The 18,876-nt window shown below is 38.7% G+C and overlaps 1 protein-coding gene across 3 annotated transcripts in view; it reads left to right on the top strand.

The window, feature by feature from the left end:
* The window catches only part of OPHN1 (oligophrenin 1), a 362,794-nt gene that overhangs the window by 224,546 nt on the left and 119,372 nt on the right, over nt 1-18,876 (top strand). For all 3 annotated transcript variants that reach the window (XM_081808748.1, XM_081808749.1, XM_081808750.1), the window contains exon 5: nt 7,098-7,199. In XM_081808748.1, coding sequence (XP_081664874.1) covers nt 7,098-7,199 — 102 coding nt within the window. The remainder of the gene's footprint in view (nt 1-7,097; nt 7,200-18,876) is intronic.

Raw genomic sequence — 18,876 nt, forward strand, 5'->3', positions numbered from 1 at the left:
GGTGGCTGGGTGATAGACATTGGGGAAGATTTGTGCTATGGTGAGTGCTGTGAATTGTGTAAGACTGTTGAATCACAGACCTGTACCTTTGAAACAAGTAATACATTATATGTTAAAAAAAAAAAAAAAGAAGATAGTAGGAAGGGAAAAATGAATGGGGGTAAATTGGAGGGGGAGACGAACCATGAGAAACTATGGACTCTGAGAAACAAACTGAGGGTTCTAGAGGTGAGGGGTTGGGGGGATGGGTTAGCCTGGTGATGGGTATTAAAGAGGGCACATATTGAATGGAACACTGGGTGTTATACGCAAACAATGAATCATGGAACACTACATCAAAAACTAATGATGTAATGTATGGTGATTAACATAACATAATAAAATAAAATTAAAAAAAAAAGAAAAGGAAAGCCTGGGACCAACTGGACCCACTGGGATTTCTACCTAATGTTTAAAGAATTAACACTTATCTTTTACAAACTCTTCCAAAAGTAGAAGAGGAAGAAATACCTCTCAACTCATTCTACAAGGCAGATATTACCCTGATAGCAAAACCAAAGGCATAACAAGAAAACAAAACTACAGGCTACTATGGCTCATAAATAGAGTAGTTCCCCCTTATCTATGAGGAATACATTCTAAGACCCCCCCCAGTGGATGCCTGAAACCATGGATAGTACCAAGCCAATATATATATATATATATATAATTTTTAGTACCAAGCTGTATGTGTGTGTATGTATGTGTATATATATATTTTTCCTATACATATATACATATGATAATATTTATAAATTAGGTACAGTAAGAGATTAACAACAATAGCTAAAAATAAAAAAGAACAATTATAACAGTATACTATAATAAAAGTTATAACAATGTGGTTTCTCTTTCTCTCAAAATATCTTTTTGTACTCTACTTATCCTTCTTGTGATAATGTGAAATGATAAAATTCCTGTGTGGTTAGATGAAGTGACATGAATGACATAAGCATTGTGACATATCTTTAGGCTACTATTGACCTTCTGATATTACATCAGAAAGAGGATCTTCTTGCAGACTTTGGTGGACCTTAGTAACTGAAACTGTGGAAAGCAAAACTGTGGATAAGAGTGTACTACTCTACAGATGTAAAGGTTCTCATCAAAATACAAGCAAACCAAATCCAGCAGCATATAAAAATAAGTATATACCATAACCAAGTGAGATTTGTCCCTGGAATGCATGGTTGGTTTAACATCCAAAAAATCAATCAATACTGTATACTATATTAATAGATTATAGGACAAAAGTATATGAACATCTCAACACAAAGAAGGCTTTTGACAAAATCCAACACCCTACCATGATAAAAATACTTTACAAACTAGGAATGGAAGGGAACTTTCTCAACCTGATAATTGAGAAATATAAAAAACCCATTACTAACATCATATACATAATAGTGAAAGACTATAACCCTTCCCTCTAATCTCAAGAAATCAAGGATGTCCACTCTTGGCACTTCTATTTAACATTATGCTGGGGGTTCTAGCCAGGATAATTAGCCAAGATTGGAAAGGAAGAAGTAAAACTATCTGTATTTGCTGATTACTTCATCTTAAATATAGAATCCTAAGGTACAAACACACACACACACACACACACGCTATTGGAATTAGTAAAGGGGTTCATCAAGGTTGCAGGATACAAAATCAATATATAAAAATAAATTGTATTTCTATACACTATTAATAAATTATCTGAAAATTTAATTAAGAAATTCCCATTTGCTATAGCATCAAAATATTAAAGTACTGAGGTATAAATTAACAAAAAATTGCAAGACTTATACATTGAAAAGTACAAAACATTAATGGAATAAATTAACTAAGACCTAAATAAATAGAAGGATAAATAGAAACACATCTTGTGTTCATGAATCAGACTTCATATTGTTAAGATAGTATAGTCACAGAATTGATCTACAGATTCAGTGTCATCTGTACCAAAATTTCAGCTGGCCATTTTTCACAGATTGATAAGGTGACCCAAAATCCACACAGAAGACCAGAATAGAAAAAGAAATAATGAAAAAAAAAAGAGTCACAGTCTTTAATTTCAGAACTTACTACAAAGCTATAGTAATCAAGACAGTGTGGTTGTGACATGAAGATAGACATATAAATTAATAGAATAGAACTGAGAGTCCGGAAATAAACCTATACATTTATGGCTGATTGATATTTTCTGAGAATGCCAAAACAATTCATTAAGAAAAGAATAATCTTTAGAACAAATGGTTCTGAGATTACTGGTTATCCATATGCAAAAGAATGAAGTTGGAGCCCTGTATCACACTGCATTCAAAAATTAAAACCAAAAAATATAAAGTTATTGGAAGAAAACATAGCTATAAATCTTCATGACCTTTGATCAGGCAACATTTTCTGAGATATGATACCACAAACACAAGAAATTGAAGAAAATAGGCTTATTGGACCTCACAAAATTAAAAATGTTCATGCTTCAAAGGACACTACCAATAAAGTGCCACAACAACCCAAAGAATGGGAGAAAATACACCACAGCTAGTATTCAGAGTTATATAACAAATTCTTGTAACTTGAAAATATAAAGATAAAAAAACAAATTTACAAATGGACAAAATAATTTAATAAATATTTCATTGAAGAATATATATATGTGTGTATATACATGTATACACAAAGGGTCAATAAACACATGATAAGACATCCTTAGTCATTTAGGAAATGCAAGTCAAACTACAGTGAATGCAAGTTAACACCCACTAGGTTATTTGTAACCAAAAAGACACATAAGGGTTGGTAAGGATGTTCAGAAATTGGAACTCTCATTCATTGCTGTTGACAATGTAAAATGATACACCTGCTTTGGAAAACAGTTTGGCAGTTCCTTAGATAGTTAAACATAGAGTTGTCCTATCACTCAGCAGTTCCACTGCTTGTATATATATGCCCAAATGAATTGAAAACATGGCCACAGAAAATCTTGTACATGAATGTTCACAGCAGCATTATTCATAATTGCTGAGGAAATGGAAATAACCCAAATGTCCATCAATGTGAATTTATAAAGAAAATGTTGTATATCAGATATTATTCAGCCATAAAGGAACGAAGTACTGATACATGCTACAACATGAATTAATCTTGAAAACATGTTAAGTGTAACAAGACCGGCACAAATGGTCACATATTATATGACTAGAATTATATGAAACCTCTAGAGTATACAAATCCACAGAGACAAAAATTAAATTTTGGCTTCTTGAGGGGAGTATTAGGAGAAGGGGGGGGATGACTACTAATAGGTATAGGGTTTTTCTTAGGTGATGGAAATATTCTGGAATTAGACAGCAGTGATGGTTGCACAGTTTTGTAAATACACTAAAAACCTTGAATTGTTCACTTTAAAGGATGAATTTTATATGTGAATTATATTTCATAGTTTTTATTTTAAAAATTGAATTGGAGGAGGAATTGACCAACAGAACTTTATCTGTTCTTAGAGAATTCACTGACATTTTCTGGCCCTAATGCTTTCTTCAAAGAATTGCTACTTTAAATAGATTCACTAGCTGGAGGAACGGTGTGTCTTACCTATGTTTTGTGTGAAAATTTCTATCTCATGTGATTTGGTATGAGTTTGGGCTAGGGCTATAGACCTACTTGAGTTTTATTCACAAGTTTTCCTGGTTATTTACAGGCCTCCTGAGTGTAATTCCTCTCATGATCATCTGGGCTCTATTTGACTATATGGAAGAAATCAAATAGGTTTATATATTGTGTGACCTTGGACAAGATAGTTCACTTTTTTGAACCTTAAGTTCCTTTACAATATCTACTTCTCAGGGTTGTGAAGACTAAATGAAATAATGGATTATAAGTACCTACTTCACTGCCTGACCTGATGTGGGCCTCAGTTAACGTTAGTTTCGTCTCTACTTCTTTTTTTTTTTTTTTTGTAAATATTTTTTATTTATTTATTTGACAGAGAGATAGAGAAAGAGCCCAAGTAGGCAGAGCAGCAGGGAGAGGGAGAAGCAGGCTCTCAACTGAGCAGGGAGCCTGATGTGGGACTCGATCCCAGGACCCTGGGATCATGACCTGAGCTGAAGCCAGTCGCTTAACCAACTGAGCCACCCAAGTGCCCTCCTCTCTACTTCTTTATCTTTGGTAAAAAACACTTTCCTTCCAGGTCAGAGGTCACTGAGCTCTGTCCTGGCTTCCTGCCCAGGAACAGATTGCCTCTAGAAATAAATCATTTATGAGGTGTTTTTTTTTTTTCTTTTTGCCTGTGTGTCTTTTGCTGTGCCTCTTCTAGTAAATGGCACTCTGTAGGTGCTCAGTGAATTTGGATTTAGTATGACACAACACAGGCCTTTTACATGAATTTCCCAGCATGGTGTTGAGAGGATTGCAAAGTGTTAGCATTAGTGTGTGACAAATGAGCATTGTTAATGCTCCTTTGGAGCTGTGTGACTTCCAGTTGTGCTGAGGCAGAGAACTTAATTAAATTTCATACTTAAGGAGAGTGACGGCTGAGTCCTCCATCCTCCATAAAGCTTTTTGTCTCTTGCTTTGTGGCTACACTTTCCAGGATTGTTTCCTCATTTGTAACATCATCTTTTAATAGGGCAGTTGTAAAATGCTTAAATAGTATCAAAGAACTCATCATTTATAAAGGCAGTCCAAGGTTCCTATTGCCTTGGAAAAGTTTTACTTAGTATTAGTCTGTCTAAATGCATTGTATATGACTTTTATTTTTTAAATTTTATTTTATTATGTTATATTAGTCACCATACAATACATCATTAGTTTCTAATGTAGAGATCCACACTTCATTGTTTTCATATAACACCCAGTGATCCATGCAGTATATGCCCTTCTTAATACCCATCACCAGGCTAACACATCCCCCCACCTCCTTCCCCTCTAAAACCCTAAGTTTGTTTCTCAGAGTCCAGAGTCTCATGGTTCGTCTCCCCCTCCAGTCCTCCCCCCTTCATTTTTCCCTTCCTTCTCCTAATGTCATCCATGCTATTCCTTAGTTCCACAAATAAGTGAAACCTTTCTCTGCTTGACTTATTTCACTTAGCATAATCTCCTCCAGTCTCATCCATGTTGATATAAAAGTTGGGTATTCAGGGGATTTGGAAAAGATGGCGGAGGAGTAGGGGACCCTATTCCACTGGTCCCCGGAATTGAGCTGGATATCTACCAGACCACTCTGAGCACCCACGAAATCAGACTGAGATGTAAGAAGATAGATCTGGATCTCTACAAACAGAAGATCGCAGGTGGTTGGTTTTGAGGTTCGAAGCGGGGAGCCATGATTTCACAGACAGATATCAGAGTATAAACAGCAGCTGGAAGGACCCTGGCCATGGGGATCCTACACCGCCGGTGAGCGATAACCTCTCACGCTGGGAACATGGCACAGACTCGCAAACCAGTATGGGCGGGGAAAGGACTTTAGGTCAGCCCTCTGGATGGAAACCAAAGCGGTGCGGTCGCACGTGCAAACTGGGAGTGGCTGGCGGTTTTAGAAGCACAAAGGGCAGAGACATGCCCTGACCTGGAGGCAGGACTGGGAGTGCTGTGGAGAGGCACACAACCTAGGACGCTGCAGTTTATAGCAGCACAGACAGAAATGGAGAAACTGTGGCTTGGAGAGCTCACTAAAAAAGAGACTGCGATCTCTGCTCTGAGGCAGAGGGTTGGAAATGGTCTCTTCTGCTCTGACTCTCCGAAGAGACGTGGAAAGTCGCTAGAGAAAGGCGCCAGAGAACAAAAGCCCCAAAACCGGTTCCCACTGAGCGCGTGCCCCGCCACAGGGGGGCAGGGCAACTCTGCCCAAACAGGGTTGCCTGAGTAACAGTGTGGCAGGCCCCTCTCCCAGAAGACAGGCAGGGAAAACAAGAGGCTAGCAACCCTAAGGTCCCTAGGAAACAGGTGCATCTTGCTTGGGTTGTGCTCAATAATTTGGACTCTATACATTCCCTCAACCACCCCTCAACAGAATGACTAGAAGGAGGAACCCCCAAAATAGGAAAGACTCAGAGACTATGACTTATGCCACAGATTTACAAATGGATTTAGATATAACCAAGATGTCGGAGATGGAATTCAGGCTAGCAATTGTGAAGACGATAGCTAGAATGGAGAAATCGATTAATGGCAACATAGAGTCTCTAAGGGCAGAAATGAAAGCTGAATTGGCAGAACTTAAAAATGCAATCAGTGAGATCCGATCCAATCTAGATAATCTAACAGCTAGGGTAAGTGAGGCAGAAGAACGAATTAGTGATCTAGAATACCAATTAATAGACAAGAAAGAAAAGAGGAGGCAAGGTGCTCCGTCCTCAGCATGGGAGGCTGTTGCTCACCGGTGGTGTAGGATCCCCACGGCTCGACTCCCTTCCCCTTCTGTTTATCCTTTGATATTTGCCTGCGGAATCACGGTTTCCCGCTTCCTACCTCCAAACCAGATGCCAGCGATGTTTTTTTTGTAGAGATCCAGATCTGTCTTCTTACATCTCAGGCTGATTTCATGGGTGTTCAGAGTGGTCTGGTAGATATCCAGCTCAATTCTGGGGACTGGTTGGAATAGGGTCCCCTACTCCTCCACCATCTTTTCCCTCAATCTGTATATGACTTTTAAAGGCATATATTGAATTCACCACTGTGTTCCTTCTTTCTCCTTTGAAAAAAATGAGTAAGTAGTTAATGCATGTGAAAAAAATAAAGAAAATACTGGGAAGAAGAAAAAGTAACAAGTGTACAGGCCCATTTTAAGTGTCATTTTCTGAGCAGCATCTCCCAGAGCCTTCAGGTATACTAATAGGAATTGCCGTTTGTGTAGGTGGAATGATTCAGGGTTATATTTGAGGAAATTGAAACTGCTGAGACCAATGCTAAAGCAAATTCTTTCTGTGTTCTTCCCAGAGGCTAGAGAGATTGGTAACCTGATAGATGAATCTTGACACTGCATCCTTCATTCTTAATTCTGAGCAGAGTGAATTAAAAATTTATATAGATATCTTAATGTATGCTTTCTCTCCCCGATGTAGGAGCGGAAAAAAAAATTTGAAAAGGATGGTGAGAGGTTTTATTCCTTGCTGGATCGGCACTTACATCTATCTTCCAAAAAGAAAGAATCTCAGTTACAAGAGGTATGTTCAAAAAGCCTGTTCCCATCTTCCTTTGCCGGCTGTGTCTTGGTAACATTGCCATCTTCCTATTCCAAGGCTCTTTTCATGCCCTGCCTCAGCAGGGATCCACTATAATAGTAGTACTTACAGTTAAAATCTTTGCCTGGAACTCAGGAGCCTTGAGTTCTCAAAGCAGGTCCTCCACTAACTCACCGTGTGACATTTTTGTTGTTGTTGTTTTTTTTTTTGGACATTAGAATAAATAATTTAATACATAAATCATCTTTATGTAAGCAATAAAATGCAAGTTTGAGAAAATAAAATTTCACCATACAAGACTATTAAAATATTATTGACTATATTCCTGATGCTGTGCCTTTTATTCCTGTGACTTATTCATCCCATAACTAGAAGTCTGTATCTCTCACTCTCTTTCACATATTTTGTCCACCCCCATCAGTTTTTTCTCTGTATTTATAGTCTCATTCCACTTTTTTTGTTTGTTTATTCATTTGTTTTGCTTCTTAGATTCTACATATTAGTAAAATTATATGGTATTAATCTTTCTCAGTTTGACTTACTTCACCTAGCATAATACCTTCTAGGGCCATCCATATTATCACAAACGGTAAGAGCTCATCATTTTTCATGCCTGTCTAATATTCCAATATCTACATCTTCCTTATCCATTCATCTATCAATGAATATTTAAGTTGCTTCCATATCTTAGCTGTTGTAAATGCTGCAATAAAGATAGGAGTGCATATATCTTTTTGAATTAGTGTTTTCATTTTCTTTGTATAAATACCCAGTAGTAGAATTACTGGGTCATATCGTAATTCTAATTTGAAGTTTTTGAGGAACCTCCATACTGTTTTCCATAGTAGCTGCCCAAGTTTACATTCCCACCAACCGTACATGAGGGTTCCTTTTTCTTCACATCCTCAACACTTGTTATTTCTTATCTTTCATGGTGTGACTTTGGAGAACATATTTTTTTCTTGGCCTCATTTTCCCTTTCTGCCAAAGGAAGAGTGGTACTTAGTGATCTCCAGAGTCCCTTTCAGTTCTGTATTTCTGATTCCAGAATCCACATGAGGTTAAAGTTGAACTAGTGTTGTATTTGGTAGATCAGGAGCAGATCTTCTACATTTTTCCCAAGATATTCCAACATTACCTTTTTTTTAATGGACTTTCAGTGACTTCAGTTCAAATAAGCCACTATTCCATGAGTGCATACCACATGCCAGGCACTATGCTGGGTGCAACAGGACTACAGAGTCAATGAGACATCCTTCCTGTCCTTTGGCAGCTTATAATTGGAATGCTAAAATAAGAATACACATGACACTTAAATAAGAATTTTTACATACTGTAACATGAATGTGTATGTGGTGTCCTTGTAGGGGTGGGAAGGTGTCTGGAGAATAAAAACCTTACATCTGGATGTGGAGATTTGCCCTGGCACCATAGTGGTGCCCATTCAACAAAGGTAACGTCTTTGACAGAAATGGAGAAATGGACCTCTCACGTGGACGGAAATGGTCCCAAGAATAGAAAACATGGAGTACGTTTGGGGACATTTGACCAGAATTTTCATTGCTATTGGGGAGTAGTGAAAGACAAGATAGGATTAGGCAAGTTGAGGTCATATTATAGAGTAATAGGTTCAGAGTTTGTATTGAATTCTCTTGGGCCTGGGAGGATCATTGAGCACTTTTGGTAGTACTAGCTATATGAGTGGAATTCTGTTTGAAGAATCTCTAACTGTCTGAGGTTGTAAGATGAATTAGACCTGAGACAGAGTGGAAGCAAGAAAACCAGTTTAGGGAACTATTGCAATGAACTAGGGGAGAGCGTCTAATCACAAGAGTGGCACTGGAGAAGGAAGGGAAGGAATTAACTGATTTTAAACTGTTTTCAATGGCAGGGCACCTGGGTGGCCCCGTCAGTTAAGCGTCAGACTCTTGATTTCAGCTCAGATCATGATCTTAGGGTCATGGGATTGAGCTCTGCACTGGGCAAGGAGCATCCTTCAGATTCTCTCTCTTCCTCTCCCTCTGCCCATCCCCCCAGTCACATGGGTTCTCTCTCTCTTTCTAAAATAAATAAAACCTTTAAAAAATACAATTTTTTAATGGATAGATCCTTGTGTTGGATAATAGATCCAGTAAAAGATGGAGATATTTTAGATTCAAGTATAAAATGAGACACTCAAATGAATAAGATCTTTGACATGAGCTAGGAAAGTTCTTAGAAATCATCTTCTCCAAGGTTACACAGATTGTTACAAAGCTGAAGCTTATCTCCTGATATGTGTTTTGGTGAATATCCATTACCTCATGTGAGGTGTTTCAAATTGATGAGTCAGGAACCTCAGTGGTGAATAGACTTAGTATTGAAAAGGTGAAGGACTACTTTTCTTCCATAAACTGGAATAGTCTGGGGTCTTCTGTCATTTTCCTTCTGCATTCTTTTGTTTCCTTCCTTTTGCATCTATTCTGGGTCAGGTTCCTAAGCAGAAAAGAGTTAACATAATAGGCCGAGTCTACTATGAATAGAAAAATCTGACTATAAGATTAGCTCTTGGCTTGTATCTGGGAACTTGGCTAGTGAACAGTTCCTTACACAGATATAAAATTTTCCCTAAATGGTAAGAGTGACTCTCTGTGCCTAGATTGCCTGTACAAACAATGTGGTTTATGTTGAACATCTTATTTTCTGCTGGGAGTCTGGAATTTTGGTATATGCTTAGTAGTGGGTGCCTCTGTACAGCCCCCAATAAAAACCTAGGGCACTGAGTCTCAAGAGCTTCCATGGTAGACAAAATTTCACATGTGTTGTTATAACTTCTTGCTGGAGGAATTAGTTGTGTCCTGTGTGACTCTTCTAAGGGAGAACTCTTGTAAGCTTTCACTTAGTTTTCTCTAGACTTCATCCCATGTATTTTTCCCTTTGCAGATTTTGCTTTATATTCTTTCACTAAAGTAAATACTAGCCATGAGTATGACTATATGCTGAGTCCTTTAAGTCCCTCTATAGAATTACCAAACCTGGGGATTTGTAACCCTGGACGTAGTCCAAACTTTATTCTTTTGGAGGATTTTACAATGAAAGCTTCTGGAATGTCCTAGAAGTTTGGTGTTTTATGTAGATGTTCCCAGTGACTTTCCTAAAGAGCAAGGATGCAGCCTTTGTACTTCTTTAATTAAAAATAATCTGGGGGACCCTGGGTCACTTTTTTATATTAAGAGACTTTCTTTTTAGAGCAGTTTCAGGTTTAAAGAAAAATTGAATATGTGTAGAGTTCCCATATATCCCTAATTTGCCAGCATACAGTTTCCTCTACTATTAACATTTGCATTAGTGAGATACACTGATATGATTGGTGAGCCAATGCATTGTGCATTCTGTGGGTTTTGACAAATGTATAATGACATGAATCCATCATTACACTATCATGCAGAATAGTGTCACTGCCAGAAAAGTCTGTGGGCACCACCTGTTCATCTCTCCATCATCCTTTCACACCCTGTAAACCCCTAGCAACTATTGATCTTTTTATGGTCTCCATATTTTTGCCTATTCCAGAATGTTTTATTGTTGATATTATACAGCATGTAGCACTTTAAGATTGGCTTCTTTCATTTAGCAGTATGCATTTAAGGTTCTTTTGTGGCTTTTCATGATGGGATAGCTCACTTATTTTTAGTGCTGAATAAGATTCCACTGTGTGGATTTACCACAGCTTTTTTATCTTTTCACCTATTGAAGGATATCTTGGCTTCCTCCCTACCTTGTCAATTATTTTTTTAAGATTTTTTTTTATTTGAGAGAGAGAGAGCACACATGAGAGAGCATGAATGTGGGAAGGGCAAAGGGAGAGGGAGAAGCAGACTCCCCGTTGAGCAGGGAGCCTGACTCAGGGCTTGATTCCTGGACCCTGGGATCAGGTCCTGAGCTGAAGGCAGACGCTTAAGTGACTGAGTCACCCAGGTGTCCCCCAACTTTGTCAATTATTAATGATGCTGCTATAAACATTTGAGAGCAGGTTTTGTGTACGTAACTTTTCAAATAATTTGGGCAATTACCAAAAAGCACAATGGGTAGATTACATGGTAAGAGTAAATTTAGTTTTGTAAGAAACTATCAAATTGTCTTTCAAAGTGACTGTACCATTTTTTTTAATTTGTATCATCAATGAATGAGAGCTCTTGTTGTTCTTGTTGCTCTCTTTGCCAGCATTTGGTGCTGTCTGTGTTTTGGATATTAGCCATTCTAATAGGTCTGCACTGTGATTGCATTTCTATTATTAATTTTAATTTCCTGGGCAACCTTCTCAGGTACCCTCCCTCTTCACGTGCTTTGTACTATTGCTCAGTACTCTTGCTCAATAAACTTTGCTTTACTGCCCACCAAAAAAAAAAAAAAAATCATTTCCCTAATGATATATGATGTTGAACATCTTTTCATATTCTTTTTTGCCATGTATAGATCTCTTGGTGAGGTGTCTGTTCAAATATTTTGCCCTTTTCCATTGGATTGTTTTCCTATTATTGCATTTTAAGAGCTGTTTGTCTATTTTATTTTTCTTTCTTTTTTTTTTTATTTTTATTTTTTAAGATGTATTTGAAAGACAGAGAGCACAAGCATGGGGGTGGAGTGGAGGGGCAGAGAGGCAAAAGGAGAAGGAAAAGCAGACTCCCCGCTGAGCGGGAAGACCGATGTGGGACTTGATCCCAGGCAGGACCCCAGGATCATGATCTGAGCTGAAGGCAGAGGCTTAACCAACTGAGCCATCCAGGTGCCTCAGTATTTTTTTATTTTTTTAAAAGAATATCCTACTCCTTCTCTTTTTCCACCCCCCACCCCGGGTAAAAGATATTTATTTCAACTTTCTAAGAGTAAAAATAAAATTTTAACTTGAATTTTTGTTTTAAGTTTTTATTTAAATTCTAGTTAGTTAACATATATTGTAATATTGGTTTCAGGAGCAGAATTTAGTGATTCTTCGCTTACATATAACACCCAGTGTTCATCACTAGGGCCCTCCTTAATACCCATCACCCATTTAGCCCATCCACCTGCCCACCTGCCCTCCAGCAACCACAGTTAGTGCTCTATAGTTAAGAATCTGTTTTTGGTTTGCCCCTCTCTAATTTATGTCCCCTATAGTCATCTTTTTTTTTTCTTAAATTCCACATATGAGTAAAATCATATGGTATTTGTCATTCTCTGACTGATTTATTTCACTTAGCGTAATATACTCTAGCTCTATCCACATTATTGCAAATGGCAAGATTTCATTCTTTTTGATGGCCAAGTAATATTCCATTGTATGTATATACCACATTTCTTTACACATTCATCAGTTGATGGACATTTGGGCTCTTTCCATAATTTTGCTATTATTGATATTGATGCTTGTTTGTCTATTTTAGATACCAGCCCTGTATCAGTTAAGTGTTTTGCATAGATTTTCTTCCAGTCTATGGCTTGTCTTTTCATTCACTTAACCAAGTTTTTCATAAAGCAGAAATAATTTTTAATTTTAATGAAACACAACAGTTTTTTCTTTTGTGGAATATGCTTTTGATGTTATATCTAAGAATTTGTCACCAGAGGAGTAGGAGGACCCTGAGAGCTTGTCTCATCCCTCAAACACAGCTAGATAGTTACCAAATTATTCTGAACAACCAAGAAGTCAATTGGAGGCCTGAGAGAATAAAAACTGCAAGTCTACAAGTAGAAATGTCACCACCTTTTAGTAGGTAGAAGGTGTGGAAGTTCACTTGGGGGAGACATAGCTGTGGATGTGGTGGAAGGGAGGAGGCTACCCCAAAGTATTAGAAGCAGTGGAGTGCAAAATCTGAACTTTTAAGTTTGCTACCATGGAGGACATGCCTGGATTAAAGATGCTAAGGTGGTGAAGAGGGGCAGAATCCCAGGATTGACAGGGTGGTCTGAGGATCTCCTGGGTCCCAGGAAGAACAGGTGGCACCAAGGTGCTGCACTGTTCCCAGGCATAGGAGCTGGGAAGGTGACAGAGAGCAGCAGGTCTTGGTGCCAGGTTTTGGCTATAAACTGTGAACCACTGCATGGTCCTATGACCGCTTTCCTGGGATGGGCTGGTAAAGATAGTTAGAACTTCTCTTGGAGGAACAGTGCAGTTCCGCACCATGGGTGTCCCTGAAATTTGGAGTTTTGAAACTCAGTCACATGCTGGAGATAAATAGGCTTGGACAGGGGCAGGGTGAATGCAGGTTCCAGATGGAAACTGGGGAAACAAATAGGGTGATTGATTGTTTTTCTGTGTGGGCTCACTGATGCGTAGCGGGCATGAACCTTCAGCTCCAATGCTAGAGAGCAGGGCGCCGCCATTTTAGTCCCACCCATCAGTGCTGAAAGCCTTCACGGAGCAAAATAGTGGCACCTACTGGAGACAAGAGCCAGTTACACCAAGGCCCGCCCTCCCTGTGATCTGGAGAAGCATTTCCACTGAAACAAGTCAGCCTGTGAATCAGCACAGCACTCTCCCCCAGAAGACCAGTACAAACACCTAGCTCTCATCATGTTTATTAATCATAGAATGCTGCAAAACTACACCTCTAAGGGAAGTAGGATTGAACTTCCTTTTTACTTTTATTCTTTATTTCTTTTATTTTTATTATTTTTTCATTTACTTTCTTGTGTTTTCCAATTTCTATTTCAAACTTTTATTATTTTTAAAATTTTATATATGTATACTTTCATATGTATGCATATTTTTGTCTACTTTCCATTTATTTTATTATTTTTTACAATTTTGGGATCTAGGGGTGCCTGGGTGGCTCAGTTGTTAAGTGTCTGCCTTTGGATCAGGTCATGATCTCAGGGTCGTGGGATCGAGCCCCATATCAGGCTCCCTGCTCGGCAGGAAGCCTGCTTCTCCTTCTCCCATTTCCCCTGCTTGTGTTCCTGCTCTCACTGTGTCTCTCTCTGTCAAATAAATAAATAAAATCTTAAAAAAAAAATTTTAGGATCTAGATTCTTTTAACAAGTAGTCCAAAACACACCCAGGGTCTAGGTTTTTTTGGTTGTCTTGTTTTGTGTTTTTATTTTTCTTGTTTTTTTTTCTTTTTCTTTGGTTTTTGCTTTTTTGTTTTGTTGTTTGTTATTTGTTATTTGTTGTTTTTGTTGGTGGTGTTGTTGTTTTTCTTACTTCTCCTTTCTTGAACAAAATGACTAGATGGAAGAATTCACCCCCAAGGAAGAACATGAGGTAGAACTCATGACCAGGGATTTAGTCAATACAGATATAAGTAAGATGTCTGAAGTAGAATTTAAAACAGTGATTATAAGGATATTAGTTGGGCTTGACAAAAGCATAGAAGACACTAAAGAATCCCTTACTACAGAGATAAAAGAAGTAAAATCTAGTCAGGCTGAAATTAAAAATCTATAACTGAGATACAAACACAAATGGAGGTCATGAAAATGAGGATGGATGAAGCAGAGGACTGAATCAGTGATACGGAAGACAAAATTATGGAAAACAATGAAGCCAAAAGGAAGTGGAAAAGAAAGTTAATGGACTATGAAGGAAGACTTAGAGAACTCGGCAAATTAGTGAAATATAATAACATTCGTATTATAGGAGTCTCAGAAGATGAAGAGAGAGATAAACGGGCAGAAGCTTTATTCAAACAAATTATAGCTGAAAACTTCCCCAATGTGGGGAAGGAAAGAGACATCAAAATCCAAGAAGCACAGAGAACTCCCATTATATTCAACAAAAGCTGGTCATTGCCAAAGCATATCATAGTCAAATTCACAAAGTACACAGATAAGGAAAGAATCCTGAAAGCAGCAAGGGAAAAAAAAGGTTCTTAACCTACAAAGGAAGACATGAGGTTTGCAGTGGATCAGTCCACAGAGATTTGGCAGGGCAGAAAACAGTGGAAGGCAATATTCAATGTGCTGAATGGGAAAAATATGCAGCCAATAATTCTTTATCCAGCAAGGCTGTCATTCAAAATAGGAGAGTTAGAGTTTTCAAGATAAACAAAAACTAAAGGAGTTTGTGAGCACTAAATCAGCCCTGCAAGAAATATTAAGAGGGACTCTTAGAGTGGGGGGGAAAAAAAAGACCAAAAGTAACAAAAACTGGAAAGAACCAGAGAACATCACCAGAAACTGCAAGTCTATAGGTAACACAATGGAACTAAATTCATATCTCTAAATAATCACCCTGAATGTAAAAAAAATACCAATCAAAAGACATAGAGTATCAGAATTGATAAGAAAACAAGATCCATCTATATGCTACCTACAAGACACTCACTTTAGATCTAAAGACACCTGCAGATTGAACGTGAGGGGATGGAGAACAATCTGTCATGCTAATGAATGTCAAAGGAAAGCTAGAATAGACATACTTACAGCAGAGAAACTAGATTTTAAAATAAAGACTGTAAGAAGAGATGAAGGAAGGCATTATATCATAATTAAGTGATCTATTAATGAAAGCACAACAACCCAAAACATTTGGGATGCAGCAAAAGCAGTCCTAAGAGGGAAGTACAGTGCAGTACAGGCCTACCTCAAGAAGCAAGAAAAGTCTCAAATACACAACCTAATCTTAAAACCTAAAGGATCAGGGCACCTGGGTGGCTCAGTTGTTAAGTGTCTGCCTTCGGCTCAGGTCATGGTCCCAGAGTCCTGGGATCAAGTCCTGCATGGGGCTCCCTGCTCAGCGGGAGGCCTGCTTCTCCCTCTCCTACTCCCCCTGCTTGTGTTCCCTCTCTTGCTGTGTCTCTCTCTGTCAAATAAATAAATTAAAAAATCTTAAAAAGAAAGAAAGAAAGAAAGAAAGAAAATCTTTTTAAAAAACCTAATGGAGCTAGAAAAGGAACAGCAAATAAAACCTAAAGTCAGGAAAAGAGAAATAATAAAGATTACAGCAGAAATTAATGATATAGAATAAAAACCAGTAGAATGGATTAATGAAACTAAGAGGTAGTTCTTCAAAAGAATTAATAAAATTGATAAACTCCTAGCCAGACTTATCAAAAAGAAAAGAGAAAGGACCAAAATAGATAAAATCATGAATGAAAGAGGAGAGATCACAACCAACACCACAGAAAAACAAACAATTGTAAGAGAACACTATGAAAAATTATGTGCCAACAAACTGGGAAACCTGGAAGAAATGGAGAAATTCCTAGAAACTTACAAACTACCAAAACTGAAACAGGAAGAAATAGAAAATTTGAGCAGACCCCCCCCCCTCAGGAAAGAAATTGAATCAGTAATCAAAAATCTCCCAGGAAACAAAAGTCCTGAGCCAGATGGCTTCCCAGGGGAATTCTACCAGACATTTAGAGAAGAGTTAACACCTATTCTTCTCAAACTATTCCAAAAAATAGAAATGGAAGGAAAGTTTCCAAACTCATTCTATGAGGCCACTATTACCTTAATTCCAAAACAAGACAAAGACCTCAGTATAAAGGAAAATTATAGGCCAATATCCATGATGAACATTGATGCAAAAATTCTCTGTAAAATACTAGCAAATCAAATTCCACAGTACATTAAAAGAGTTATTCACCACAATCAAGTGGGATTTATTCTTGGACTGTAGGGACTGGGTCAATATGTGTAAATCAATCAACATGATACACCATATTAATAAAAGAAAAAATAAGAACGATATGATCCTTTCAATAGGTGCAGAAAAAGCATTTGAGAAAATACAGCATTGTTTCCTGATAAAAATGCTCAACAAAGTAGGGATAGATGGACCAAACCTCAACCTCATAAAGGCCATATACAAAAGACCCACAGCTAATATCATCTCCAGTGGAGAAAAACTGAGAACCTTTCCCCTATGGTCAGGACTAAGACAAGGATGGATGTCCACTCTCACCATTACTATTTAACATACTTCTGGATGTCTTAGCCTGAGCAATCAGACAACAAAAAGGAAAAAAAAGGCATGCAAATTGGCATGAAAGACATTAGACTTTCACTATGTGCAGACAACATGATACTGTATGTAAAATACCCAAAAGACTGCCAAAAAATTGCTAGAATGAATACATGAATTCAAATTTGCAGGATATAAAATCAATGTGCAGAAATCTGTTGTATTTCTATACACCAATAACTAAGCAGAAGACAAAGAAATCAAGGAATTGATTTCATTTGCAATTGTACCAACAACAATAAGATACCTGGTATAAATCTAACTAAAGAAATAAAAGATCTAGACTGGAGAAAAGGTGGCAGAGGAGTACGGGACCCTATTCTAACTGTTCCCTGGAATTGAGCTGGATATCTACCAGACCACTCTGAGCACCCACGAAATCAGCCTGAGACGTAAGAAAATAGATCCAGATCTCTACAAACAGAATATTGCAGGTGGCTGGTTTCAAGGTTCGAAGCAGGGAGCCGTGATTCTGCGGGCAGATATCGGAGGATAAACTGCAGTGGGAGGCAGCCTGGCCATGGGGATCCTACACCACCGGTGAGCAACAGCCTCGTGCACTGGGGACGGGGCACAGACTCACAGACCGGTAGTGTCGGGGAAAGGACTTTAGGAAGCCCCCAGGACGGAAACCCAGAGTGATGGGGTCGTGCATGCGAACTGGGAGCGGCTGGCACTTGGAGAAGCACAAAGGGCAGAGACGTGCCCCAACCTGGAGGCAGGACTGGGAGCGCTGCAGAGGAACGCACAACCCAGGACGCTGCAGTTTATAGCAGCACAGACAGAGACGGAAATAGTGTGGCCTGGAGAGCTCACTAAAGAACAGACTGCAATCTCTCTGCTCTGAGGCAGAGGTTTGGAAACAGTCTCTTCTGCTCTGACTCAGAAGAGACGTGGAAAGCCGCCAGGGAAAGCCACCAGAGAACAAAAGCCCCCAAAATCTGGTTCTCACTGAGCCCATCCCCCGCGACAGGGGGGCAGGAAACTCTGCCCAAACAGGGTTGCCTGAGTAACAGCGCGGCAGGCCCCTCCCCCAGAAGACAGGCTAGGAAAACAAGAGGCCAGCAACCCTAAAGTCCCTAGAAAACAGGTGCATCTTGCTTGGGTTCTGGTCAATAATTTGGACTCTATACATTCCCTCAACCACCCCTCAACAGAATGACTAGGAGGAGGAACTCCCAAAATAGGAAAGACTCAGAGTTTATGACTTATGCCGCAGATTTACAAATGGATGCAGATATAACCAAGATGTCGGAGATGGAATTCAGGCTAGCAGTTGTGAAGACAATGGCTAGAATGGAGAAATCAATTAATGGCAACATAGAGTCTCTAAGGGCAGAAATGAAAGCTGAATTGGCAGAACTTAAAAATGCTATCCATGAGATCCAGTGTAATCTAGATAATCTAACAGTTAGGGTAAGTGAGGCAGAAGAAAGAATAAGTGACCTGGAAGGCAATTTAATAGATAAAAAGGGAAAAGAGGAGGCCAGGGAAAAACAACTCAGAATCCATGAAAATAGAATCAGAGAAATAAGTGACACCATGAAGCGTTCCAATGTCAGAATTATTGGAATCCCAGAGGGAGTGGAGAGAGAGAGAGGACTAGAAAATATATTTGAGCAAATCGTAGCTGAGAACTTCCCTAATCTGGGGAATGAAACAAACATTCGTGTCCTAGAGGCAGAGAGGACCCTCCCAAGTTCAAGGAAAACAGGCCAACACCCCGTCATG

This window comes from Leptonychotes weddellii, chromosome X (genome assembly GCF_054177405.1).
Source record: "Leptonychotes weddellii isolate Sample4059 chromosome X, ASM5417740v2, whole genome shotgun sequence".
NCBI classification, from domain to species: Eukaryota; Metazoa; Chordata; class Mammalia; order Carnivora; family Phocidae; genus Leptonychotes; species Leptonychotes weddellii.